This window comes from Rhopilema esculentum, chromosome 3, assembly GCF_057945365.1.
Source record: "Rhopilema esculentum isolate cy_ngs chromosome 3, ASM5794536v1, whole genome shotgun sequence".
Taxonomy (NCBI): Eukaryota; Metazoa; Cnidaria; class Scyphozoa; order Rhizostomeae; family Rhizostomatidae; genus Rhopilema; species Rhopilema esculentum.
In genome coordinates this window covers 416258-429218 of record NC_142817.1, presented here as the reverse complement: position 1 = coordinate 429218, position 12961 = coordinate 416258, and the positions used below count along the sequence as shown (strand labels likewise).

General features: G+C 36.7%; 2 protein-coding genes across 2 annotated transcripts in view; one reads left to right on the top strand and one right to left on the bottom strand.

Moving 5' to 3' along the window:
• The first annotated feature begins 8 nt into the window (after positions 1-8).
• On the top strand, positions 9-9938 carry LOC135692764 (uncharacterized). The gene has a single exon (XM_065211060.2). It carries the CDS (start codon positions 5164-5166, stop codon positions 6304-6306), a length of 1143 nt encoding a protein of 380 aa, XP_065067132.1. The 5' UTR covers positions 9-5163; the 3' UTR covers positions 6307-9938.
• Positions 6362-12961, bottom strand: part of LOC135692757 (uncharacterized) — a 34363-nt gene continuing 27763 nt past the window's right edge. The window contains exons 36-42 of the mRNA XM_065211049.2: positions 12813-12879; positions 12360-12447; positions 12008-12077; positions 10574-10680; positions 9182-9257; positions 8531-8637; positions 6362-7310 (exon numbers count right to left, since the gene is read on the bottom strand). Of these exons, the coding sequence (XP_065067121.2) occupies positions 6611-7310; positions 8531-8637; positions 9182-9257; positions 10574-10680; positions 12008-12077; positions 12360-12447; positions 12813-12879 (1215 nt within the window). The 3' untranslated portion in view covers positions 6362-6610. The remainder of the gene's footprint in view (positions 7311-8530; positions 8638-9181; positions 9258-10573; positions 10681-12007; positions 12078-12359; positions 12448-12812; positions 12880-12961) is intronic.

Genomic DNA, 12961 nt, shown 5'->3' with positions numbered 1-12961 from the left:
GGGGGGGGGGTCTTAGTAAATGGGGGACCGGAAATGTGAAAAATCTAGAGGAAATCTGTTATTTTGCGAATTAAACTGTAAAATCGTTTGGCATAAGAATAACGGAAGGATTAATAGATAATAGCTGGGGTCAGCGTGAGATAAGTTCGTTTCTTTTGCGCTTTGTTCGTCCATGATCTCAGAAAGCAGGAAGATTTCATTCAGTTTATCAGTAGTGTTACTTGCATATATGCGAGCCGAGGATACCTACCTACCTACTTCGTGCAAACCAAAAAAGTGCAGATAGAGAATTTCTTATGAATACAATCGATAAAGCCAAATGACATTTACCACCATGTGTAATAATGTATTGTTGTATTGCTAAAATGAGCAGGCTAATTACCATTATGTACATCAGCAGGATTGACCTCCAGCCTGTATTAGCAATGAATCGAATGAGAACTTTAATGGACGAAACGAAAAATTACAAAAAGAACATTGCAGCCTAACATGAAAATTACTTATGATATATTAGATAACTCTGATGATGACAATGAGGATGTAGATGTCAGTTTGATTCTAAAAAAGTTGCGACTATCTAATAAAAACAACTTACTAATTGCACACCTGAATATCAGTTCAATAAGAAATAAATTAGAAGCACTGAAATGTGTGATTTTTAAAGATATCGATATCCTGATAAAAGTAGAGACGAAAATAGACGAAACTTTCCCAACTAATCAATTCCGTATTGATGGCTATATGCCACCCCTAAGAGCAGATAGGAATCGACATGGAGGAGGTCTTCTGGTATATATAAAAGAGGGTGTTCCCGCGAGAGAAGTTTCACCAAATGGTTTAACTTCCCAAGAAATTGCAAAATAAAGCAGTTAAAATAAATCTTCACAGAGTAAAATGGTTTCTTATTGGTATCTACCGTCCTCCGTCTCAATCAGAGAGATTTTTCTTCGAAGAAATCAGCAAAAGCATGGAGCATTATTTCACCAATTATGAAAATTTTCTAGTAGTTGTGGATTTTAACCTTGGCGAGGAAAATTCAAATTTGCAAGACTTCATGAACAGCTGTAATTTAGATAAAGGCGTTAAGAAACATACATGTTTTATATCCGATAGTCCAACTTGCATTGACTTGATACTTACTAGTGATACCACAAGACTTGAAAATACTACAACAATTGAAACTGGGCTGTCGGACTTCCACGTTATGATAGCTACCGCTTTGAAAGGAAGCTTTCTTAAAAGAGGCCCTAGAATTATAACGTACCGGGATTATAATAAATTTAACAACTCAGTTTTTAGGGCGGAACTTCTGGAAGAGCTTACCTCTAATTCTGAGGGCAATCAAGATTTTGCGAATGTCAATAGGATTTCTAAAAAAGTGCTAGATAAGCATGCTCCGTGCAAGAAGAAATATGTGCGAGCAAATGATGGCCCTTTTATGACCAAAGAACTTAGAAAAGCAAACATGAAGCGTACTAGACTAAAGAATAGGTTTAACAAAAGTAAGACAAATGAGAACTGGACTGCTTTTAAAAAACAAAGAAACTATTGCGTCAAAACAAAAGATCATATTATAATCGACTAGACCCAAAAGTTGTTAGCGACAGCAAAAAGTTTTGGAGAACAGTAAAGGCCCTTTTCTCGAACAAGATTGAAGGACGTGCTAGTATTACGCTTCTCGAAAACGATGTTGTTGAATCAGACGATACTAGGGTTGCGGAAATCTTGAATGAATATTTTGTTGATATTACCAAAACGTTAGGTGTAGCTTGTGAAGAGGACTCCACAAACCTGGATATTTCTTCGCAAGATACTTTACAAACGACTGTTTAACGTTTCCAGTGCCATCCTAGTATTGCTAAGATTAGGGCTACAGTGAAAAGCTCTCTAAGTTTCTCATTTCACCAAATCACAGTCCAAGGAATGTTCAACCAGTTAATAAAATTAGATCCTAAAACGGCGTCGCCGCAAGAAGCCATTCCAGCAAAAATACTTCGAGCAAATGCCGATCTATTTTCATTACCACTAACTGAAATTTTCAACAACCTTGTAGTTGACTGTGCTTTCCCAGATGATCTTAAACTTGCTGACATTTCTTCGCTTTACAAGAAAGATGATAACACGAGAAAGCAAAATTATTGGCCTATAAGCCTACTTCCAGCTATTTCAAAGGTATTTGAACGCATTATGTATAATCAGCTTTTTGATTACATTGCCATCTTCTTCTCTTCACTTTTGGGTGGTTTTCGAAAAGGGTATTACACGCAGCACGTTTTGTTAATTTGTTTACAAACATGTAAAGCAAGTCTTGACAATAAGGAAATAGCTGGAGCAATTCTGATGGACTTTTCAAAAGCATTCGATTGCATGAATCACGATCTTTTGATCGCAAAACTAGCTGCTCATGGTCTCAGCTGGGATGCTCTCAAGCTAATCAAAAGCTATTTATCAAAGAGAAAACAAAGAGTCAAAACAAACAGCTCATAGAGTAGTTGGAGAAATGTTACGATAGGGGTACTGCAAGGATCAGTTCTAGGGCCTCTTTCATTCAATATCTTCATAAATGACATTTTCTTCTTTGTAAATAATAAAAACATTTGTAACTATGCTGACGACACCACTATCTATGCATGCAATTCAGATCTCAATACTATAATTAAAAAATTAGAAATAGACAGTGCTGTACTTGCAAAATGGTTTTCAGAGATTAACATGAAACTTAACGAAGACAAATGTCACCTTATGATATTGGGTAACAAATGTAAAGACTCAGTAGTCACTATTGGTAACTCCATAATTAAAGAAAGTGATTATGAAAAGCTATTGGGAGTTACTTTTATAAAAAAATTAAGTTTCACAAAACATGTCGAAGATTTATGCAAAAAGCAAATCAAAAATTGCACGCACTTGCTCGCCTCTTTAATTATACGGATCCTGTCAAATTAAAATTGCCGATGGATGCTTTCATTAACTCGCAGTTCAATTACTGTACCCTTGTATGCATATTCCATGACAGGACGATCAATTCTAAGGTAAACAAAATTCGTGAAAGAGCATTGCGATGTCATACTAATTTCTTTTGGATGTCATACTAATGTTTTAAGTTAAAACTTTTGTACAATGCAACCTCTTCATTAAAGTAAAACTTTACAGAAATTTCACAGCTGCAAGAACAAAGGACAAATGAAAAAAGGATATGAATGACTGCATATAAAAATTAATAAAGGGGGAGCGGGGGTCCAAAAAAGCTCCAGGGGGTCAGAAAAAAATCGAAAAATTAATAAGCGTCCCCCCTTCTATTAAGACCTTAGAGTATGTTCCTAGATTGAGCTTCTTTTTACATGGCAATGTAATGTCTGGTAAGGAGTCAAACCTGTTAATTCACAGTTCCCTCAGAAATGACCTTTTGTATCTCGGCGTCGTGAACTTCTTCGGTCTGTCAAACCTTGGTAATTTATTTCTACTTTTCTTATACGGCAAATCTTCTAACACACCACAAAAGTAACCGCTAACACACCGCAATTTGTAAGAAAAGAAATTTTATGGTTGATGTTTTTTGAATTGTTGTGCGTACCTAAACGGCTTCGGAACATGAACTATATCTTGCGGAAATTTCATGGATGCGGTCCTTTTTTTAATGAGAAAGATTATTAAAAAGTCTTTCAAAATTTGTTGCTTAAAATGCAAGTGTATTTTGAAGTTTGTCCCAATACATTTTGAATGCAAGTGTATTTTGATTGACGCGGGACCTGAAATAGCCTTGGTTTACCAGTGGTGACAGAGGGCTTGAAAGGGGGATGTCTCTGGTTACAGAAGAAAAACTACCAAACTTAAACACAGTGAAAATACATAATTTGCAAGAAAAAGAAAATGTATGCATACACGAGAGAGTAAAAAATAAAACCGATTGGCAAGGGCAAAAGTTCACGATGGGGATGGCACTGAAAAATGCAAGGAACATTAGTGATGATTATAAGAAACTTGATGTTCTCGGTATTGGAGATCAAGAAGAAACGGATCAATGTGATTTTTACAGAGAACTTCAAGAATCTAGGACAGACAGTGACCGAAAGTAAAGAAGATAGAAGAATCAAAAAAATATTAAAATAAGAGAATAATCGATTCAGACTTTGGAGCATCTAGCATCTATAACCAAGTTGGTTTACAAGCTCAAATTGGCTTTCGAATGATGAATAATACCCCAAAAAACTTGATTACCGAAAGGATTACCGAAGAAGCAAGACCAAAGATCGACCACGTGCTTATCGACCAGGATGAAATGGGGAACTTTTTCGAAAAAATAATACAACATAACCTTCAGAGCAAATATGGAAATCCGTACTCTGAAAGTCAATCTACGGAAAAAAATGTTCAATAATTGAAAGTTATTGAAATTCAAGGCATTTGAAAGAATAAAACGACAGTTTAACAGGTGTTACATTGAATTAATAAAATAATTTCATAAAAGAAGCTAGTTTCCATAACAACATGATTGTATAAGTAAAAAAAATTGTCGAAATTGTAATTGAGAACCCTAGAAAATGTGACAACATCTGTCAAGGTTGATAATACATTGGCAATAGAGTTTGGAACAAGGGAAGAACATGGGAAGATAAAGCTGAATATTGACAGCTGATCACCGGACATTGCCAACAAGATAACTGCTCTAGCGAACAGCTGCAAGGCAGAGAATGCGATGCTGCGTTACACCCAACGAAGCTCTATTCGATTGTTTTTCTAAAGCAGAGAGGTTTGCTTCGTTTTCTGGCCAAATTAATCCTTCGTGCTTTCATGTAATTCTTTGTTTACATATTAATGTCAATAGAACTTATGCCTTTAATTTAATGCACAAAGCTTTTGCCTTCGCTCATATCACTTATTGCAGATTTCGTTGATTCACTAAGAATTTCCGTAAATATCATGACCTTTGGAAGTGTTGCCGAAATCCAAACTCTGCTGCTGCATCGACTTTCAGTCGCATTTCTCATGACTGATTGAGCCAGTGTCAAGGAGGCTCACTTCGAATGACAGGTGCGAAATGTTCCCACTTTATGCTTTGTTGTAATGCATTTCTCTCTTGACAAAGCTGAAATGTGATTGAACACACATTGGAAACGTAAAAATTGGTAATTAAATCAAATAACATTGGACTGACTTTAAAAAATGGCCGTGATTTGTTACACATTACTGAATATCGGTGTTGCTCCAGTGCACCTGACGATTTGGATCACAGCTTGTGTGCTTATTGCAATGTTACTGATCACAGTCAATACATATTTGATTGTCGCTTTGCATAAAACGAAACAGATGAACACATCAACAAACAAGCTAGTAAAAGCAATGTCTTTGTCAGACATAACTGTAGGTGTTTTGGCATTTCCCCTTCTCATCAGCTTGCTGTACAAACAGGCTGAATTGCACAACTGTCACTTGCACCACGCAGTGCAATACGTAGCAATATCAACCGGATACACGTCGTTCCTTATGCTTATACTGATCGCATTCGACCGATTTTTGCATCTTACCAAACTGAATGCGTACAATAAATTCATGAACAAGAGGAAGTTAGGAATGATGACTCTCGGGACGGCTGTTGCAGCCCATCTTATAGCATTACTCATTACTCTCACGAAAGGATCGTTCCAACTGCAAATTGTTTTAAACATTGGGAACTTGTTAGGCCTAATTGGGGTAAATGTGATGTACGCAGCCATTGTGAGAAAAATCAAGCGAAACAAAAAAGTGATTGTAGCAAATCGGTCTTTCAAGACAAATATGGCCGTGATGGATTCAACAAGAAAGAGGACTGTTGCTGCACAGCATGCAGACACGAAGCAGTCTCTGAAGCAAATTCAAATGCCGGAAGCAGATGTGGAGAAACAGGATGCGAGAAATATGAAGGGCAATATAAGGACTACAGAACAGATAAACTGCAGCCAGTCAGAATTGAGCAAGATACCTCCTTTGTTTGCAAGTAATTGTAAAGGGCAGGATGTTGCGGCGATCAACACAATAAAACTTACACTTCTTACGATGTTATGTCTATATTTACCATACAACTTCGGGTCTTTGGTGGTCACCTACTACAGATATTATCAAGATATCGAGCCTGCAGATGTTTGGAAGGTATTATCTGTTTGGTGTTACCTGCTATTGTTAACAAACGGCGTTATGAACGCAATTATATTTGTTTACGGCAATCGAAGACTTCGAGAATACACCAAGCGATTACTCAATAAAGACCCCATTTATCCGGCACTAACTTACAACACTGTGGTAATGGATAGACGGTCAGCAAAGAGATGACCGAAACGAAGTTTAGAATATTGGGCAGACTGCCTAGATGAAACCAATAAAAATGTAACATAAAAAGTCTTCTATTGATCAATTGTGTTTTTATACATTATAAGTCCTCTTGCTTTTGGAGGTAAATACTATAAACATGACAGTACATGCATTTTGAAAGGAATTATAGTAATAGTTTCTCTTCAGCGGGAGTTCATTTAGATAAATTATCTGACAACAGGAAGGGACTGCAGCATGAAAAAAGCAGTTTCTATTTATAAGGTATATCAAATTATATCAGCATATTATGTTAGGCGATTATGGCCTAGACTTCCCAGAAAGTTGATTTGTTTCCGCTGAGCTCACTTCCAGTCTCTTGCAGCAAATGCAGTTGCTCTAGGCGAAGGTTATTGTAGACGCAGCACGGGCAGGCAGCCGGGATAGCTGCGTGTGTCTGCGTGTAATAACGAAGAAGCACATTGGCTGTTCCTGGCAGAGGCTTCGGTAGCCCTTGAACTCTTTGTACAAACTCTGGCAAAATAACATCTTCTATATAATACTTTGGAAAATTGTGATTACAGGTAAAAACAACAGAGTCGTATCCGATGCCCCCATGCGCATGGGTCCCACTTTTTCTCTGCCAGGCAGACGAGGCTCGTAGTCCTGATGAGGCTGCCGAAACTGTAGCTGCAGTAACGCTGGAAAGAAAGATGCAGTTTCGCCGCTGTTGAAGTTTCAGTCTGTTTTCGATGATTTGCTTTAAATTTGAGTCAAAATTTTCAGGCAAAGAGTTGCTAGTCAATTCATCATTAGGCGTACTTAAGCTGTCACCAACGCAGCTGCTCTCAAATGGTTGTATCAAGAAATTGTAGCTTCTGCTCCCTAGGGATATTTCATCAATAATAGATGCTGTTAATGAGTTGAGAAAGCTAGGACTTAGCTGCAATTCAAAAGCCTGGGGAAGAGTCTTGGAAGAAAGAACAAGCTGAACAGAAAACGGCAAGCTTTCCACATTTATTTGGCCACTGTAAGAAAAAAAAAGAAAAGCCAGCATAATTTGCAAATCGCAAAATATAAGGATAGGGGTGTACCGGATCAGGATTTTCAGAATCCGGTAGGAACCGGATTTACCGGATTTCTTCGTGGAATATCCGGCCGGATTTTACCGGATAATCTGGCCATTTATGGATTTTTGAGTAATAAAAAGTTTTGACCCACTTTGCGAAGAAATGTATAGCGAGAAGATCAAAGAAACCCATTCAGGGTTGCCGGATTGAATTTACAAACGAAGGCTAGACTGGTGAGCAATTTAAGCCAAAATGCTCATAAAAAGGCCAAATCAAAAACTCTCTCAAGAATCCATCGAGCAGGCACTGGTTATATTTCTACGCTTGTGCCTGTTAGATAATTTCATAACTTAGATAAGAATCTTACTTTTTTCCAAAACCCTTTGCTAATTTCAAGATAATATTTAGGTTAGGTGATAAAATTTGAAATTTGGTTAACACTTTGTAGTTAACTACTAATTCCATGAATGTAGTAATTACTCATTAATTTTGGACGTCTGCTGAAAAGGCCAACAAGGTCAAATTTAAGTAGTAAGCAAAAGAACAATTTTTCAAGGCAATCTAAATCCAAAAACCAAAAATGAAAAATTTGGCTAAAAAGACAATCTGGCAACCCTGGACCAAATTTGCGAATTATAACATCCAGCCTACCGTATATCCGGTACATCCCTATATAAGGACATGTTCTTAAAAATAAGTATTAACAAAAAACGTTTTGCTAAAAAAGAGAGACAAGTAAAGCCCAGCCCATTTATATATTCTTCGGTATCAAACGAACAAGAAAGTGTGGGTAATTTTTAAACTGAAGCAAAGAGTTACTTTGTAGCCAAAGGATTTATATAAGCAAGTAGTTACTTTGGAGACATCTTTCATTATTGTGACTTTGTCAAGAGAGATTAAGAATACATGCATACACTTATGGGCATGCTATTATATACGATAATGCAATTGCCTCTTTAACGATTATACAATAAATTTATCCTGAGGCATTCTGTGCAAATTGACAAAGTTGAAAGACAACTTATCATTACTACTTATTCACTTAACATTATTTATTGCAAGACAATGTATCAATAGCACCATCGAAAAAGTAAACTGACAAATTTAACAGCAACACATCCAAGGGATAAAAAAGACACAATAAGAGCTAATGAATGAAAAAATAAATGAAAAACTACCTGAATAGAACGACTGCTAAAACTGGTGCCAGAAAGGATGTCTTCTTGATCAGGCAGTCCTCGATATCTTTTAAGGGCACCAAGAAGTCGCAACTTGCTTGGAACAGCTATGGCAAAGAAGGAGGGATTAGGGCAAAGTTATTGCAAAAAAAGATGAGTGGTTTGAGAGGGTTTGTTGAAAGGGCTGGTTGGCTGAGAAAGACTTCTTAAGAGGTGGGGTTTAGTTTAAGGCTTGGGGGTCGGGGAATGTAGTGCACCGGATAATGCAAAACAACGGATTTTGGTAACAACAAAACGAATCCGACGCGTACTCGTTGTCACAGACTATTTTCATGGAACACTGCAGGATTTCATTCCAGTTTAAATTGGAAATCATCATCTACAAAAGCGTGACTAACCTCCAGTGAAATTCTTTGGACAAAGCTCTTGCAAAAGCAACGTCAAGCAACTGATGTCGCCAAAACAATATTGGACAGAAGAGAAGTACAATCTTTCAAAATGTAGCAAGCCTATCAAACAATTTTAGCTGTAAGGTGGTTAAAATATCAAAGGCTTTTATAAAAATGAAAACAGTTTCAGCTCCCAATTTGTTCTGCATGGACAGTCTTGAAATGCTATAAGGCAATAATCAATAGATTTACGAAAAATTACCTCAAAGACAAAGGAAACCAACGCAGACATATCGTTTGTGACATCCCCATTGTCAGAGTGAAGATCTTCAATGGAACTAGATTTCAAATATTATAAAAAAAGAACTTTAAATATGATGGCATCAGTGTAAAGAAAGGTGCTTTGTCTGCATAAAAACATGTTAGTAACGCAAGGAGCGAGGGTCAACTAATAGCAGCTCAATGTAAGAGTCTTGAGGTGCTCCAAAATAAACGAATTTCACATTTTGATACCCAAATATTTTTGAAAAGCCAGAAAATTATGCGTTATAGTAACTAAAAATAAGTGAAAAGCAAAGGGTTGCATCATATACCCACATGGTTGCAGTCAGTCGCACTGCAAAAATGAAGGTCCATGTGACGACCAAAAAGGAATGTTTTGAACTGAACGTAGATTAGAACAGAAAAACATGAAACTTATTGCTCACAAACCCTTTTTACACAAATGTCATTTTTTGGACTGAAGCCTGACGTTTCCTGTGAACTGCTATCGTGGCTTTATAAGAATTTCGCTGCACAAATCGCATGGCTAAAAGTTTTCAATTGAAACATATAGATTTTGATGTGCTGAATTCAAACTACGAGACATGGAGCAAATGCCAGAAAATGCTGGGAAATAAAAATGATGTCAGCGAATTCGCCGAGCGTGTTTCCGTTCAGAGGGAAGCTGTGTTTTGCTGAGAAGTTGATCTCCTTTCAACTTTCAAAATTTCGCTGGCGAATTCGCCCACACCCGGAAATCGCTGATGAATTCGCTGAAGCTTTCGCGCAAAAAGGAAACCGGCCTATCTAAAGACTGTTTCATTCGTTTGTGATAAGCAGCGAATCTAAAGATCGGACAAACTAACCTTTTGAAGATTTCGACTAAAAGCATTTGAAAGATTTCCATATCATTAGCTTTTAAGCACCCACAGTTAGAAGTGATGTATAAATTAACATGTAGCATTATGGTTGATGAAACCAAGAAAGAAATATCTATGTATCAATGCCATGCATTATTTGACCTAGAATGCAGTGAGAATGTTTTGCAGGTGACATTTTGCAGGTGACTTTAATTACAGAAGACGTGATCTACAAATGCAAATAACAGCACACTAAAAATCTTAAAGGTAATATGTCCATATAAAAGGACTGCGTATACCCAACCTGTCAAGCCACCCACCAAAATAGCGGTTTGCGATTGGTTAGTATTCTTGCGATGCAAAACTGCTCACATGAAAAGCTGACCTCGCAGCAGTATAGATAAACAAAACGACCGTAATGGCTGGGGCGATGACATAAAAAATCACATGTTTCTAAAAACCCCCGCAGAGTTGCTTGCTTTAGCTGGACACATTACCTTTAACTGAACATAAAATCTCAAACATAATAGTACCTCAAGATGCTCTCTGCTAAGACGATAATCTTTTCACCAAAATTGAAATCAGTAGCACCCTTGCCATTTTGAATGCATTTCAAAGCAGCAATGCCATATGTGAATGCCTACAAAAAACATGGATAAGTTTTTATGGCTCGGCCAACGAGCCACTCATCATACAGGCAATTTTTTAAAGTCAAAATTAGTCAAACCGAATTATCAAAATCTACGACAAGCTGATGGCTTATTGTTCTCTTCTTGATAGTTTTAAGCATGCAGTAGATGCTGAAAGGGCAAGGCGTACTGAAAATGAAGAGTATACCAGAGAGTAAAAAAAAAGAAAATCTTTTGCCAGAGACGGAAAGGCAATTATCAACAGAGGTCCTATGACATTCTTGTCATGAATAAAAGGACTACCATACGGATAGTAGTTGTAGTTTGAGAATAATATTCAGAAATATATTTAATTGGTTCTAAAGGAACTAAAAAGAAAGTTGAGGTGACTTTTCAACTGCTGTTAAAAGATAAAAAAGCTAAAGACATTCTTGAAGAATATTCTACAGATGGCACTAGATGAATCAATCTGTACGCAATCATATGGAAATCGCAATTAATGCTGCAATCACTAAACAGGACCTTTCGATACCGAAATAGAATCTTTTCAACAAACGATTTGCAATGCAATAAAATTAAGTATTTCATATTTGCTCATCGTTACCAGAATTGCCGCTAGCGTATCGGTAAAGGTGAGTCCAAAAGCCCAGGCATCATGTCTTACAAATGCATCCGCATCAATGGCAGATGCTTAGCAATTGAAAAGAGCTTTCAAGTTCATTAGGCTTGTTTTTGTCTAATACTTCATCAAAAGTTCAGAAAATTGAAAGCTTGAAGCTTTGGTTTGAGAGTTATCAGAAATGCTTACGTTATAAAATATAAACAGGATCGAATTAAACAGTCAACTACCTCTCATCCTCTTTCCGCCATTAAACTATATGATGTTTCAATAACTATGCTTTGAAACATCCTGACAGCGGGAAAATGCAGACATGTATTCAAATTAGTGCGCAAAAGTGCATAGGCATTATAATATGCAGCAGAATGGAAGGAAATCGCAGTCCTTGTGATTGTCATTTGGAATTATTAAATTGTATGCTGTCTTTTTGCAGAAGTTCTTTTTGCAGAAGTTGAGCAGTATTTACGCAAAGTTTTCACACAATCTTACTAGACAATTTTTACCATACAATCCTCCATGTTAAGAAATCAAATGGAAACCTACACAGAAAGAAGAGACTTTGGCGCAAAGCTCAGATGATTAATTAATGAAGATAAAGTCACATTCTTAACGCTGTGTCAAAAAAATTCTTTTCTACCCAAAAGGTAAAAGATTTCAGGGAAACTTTTTATTTAAAGAAAATACTGTAAGAGCAAAAAACAAATCTTAGGAACACTTACTTTGTCCCAACGTTGATGCATTTCGCAGCAAAATGAAACAGCATAGAATAGCTTTAGTTGTTCACCAATACTAGAATAGCAAGCCCATGATACCTTAGATTCATAGAGTTAAGTAAACAGGAGATGACGAGATTAAACTCGAGAAGGAGAGGTTAGAAAATAAGCATTTTTTTCAGTCCATTTAAACTGCAAACGTAAGTAAAAATCGAGATACAGCCTTTTGACAGATAATGTAGGAATGATTAAAGGCAGAAAAAATACATTGACATGAAACTAACAAGAATAGTCACTGCTATTTTATAGATTATTGTGCATTAGACAGGATTGCGGAAAGAGGGGGTCAACATTATACCTTACGATGGTCCACGGATTATAGGAGCCATTCAATTTCTGAAGGGCCACCAAAACACTCTCTGGGGAATAGGCCAACACACCATGGCCTAAAATTCAAATACCGAAAATGAAAATAATGTGCGAAAAAGTCATATGAAAACTCAAAATACATTATGTGCCGCAATAAAAGGTTATATGTTGTAGCTTATTTTGCCAGTAAAGCAAGTTCGAAAAGTAGCATAATAAAGCAACATTCCATGAAACGAAAAACTTTTAAATTTCATCTTTTTAGAATTGAAACTGAAACGAAACGAGGCTTTTTTAAGAAAAATTCGTTCCAGTTATATCAAGGCATCTTAATAATTCTCTTGACAACTAGAATTAATTAAGCATCTTATGCATAAAACCCCTGAGTTGCAACCTGGAACCATCTATACACCAAGCAAAAATACCCTGTCATCTAACTCATTACCGATGGATGAGAAGTCAGGAAAATCTGCATCAATATCGAATGTAACTTCTCTTTTATTGCTCACTGCCTGCAAGATGTAAAAAGAACGAAATATGGCTGACATACAGAGTTTCATTGCTTTAAACATTATCTCTAAAAATCGGCGGTGA

Bases quoted from the DNA above. Each gene is read 5' to 3' on its own strand.
- LOC135692764 (XM_065211060.2), top strand. From the start codon at position 5,164: ATGGCCGTGATTTGTTACACATTACTGAATATCGGTGTTGCTCCAGTG.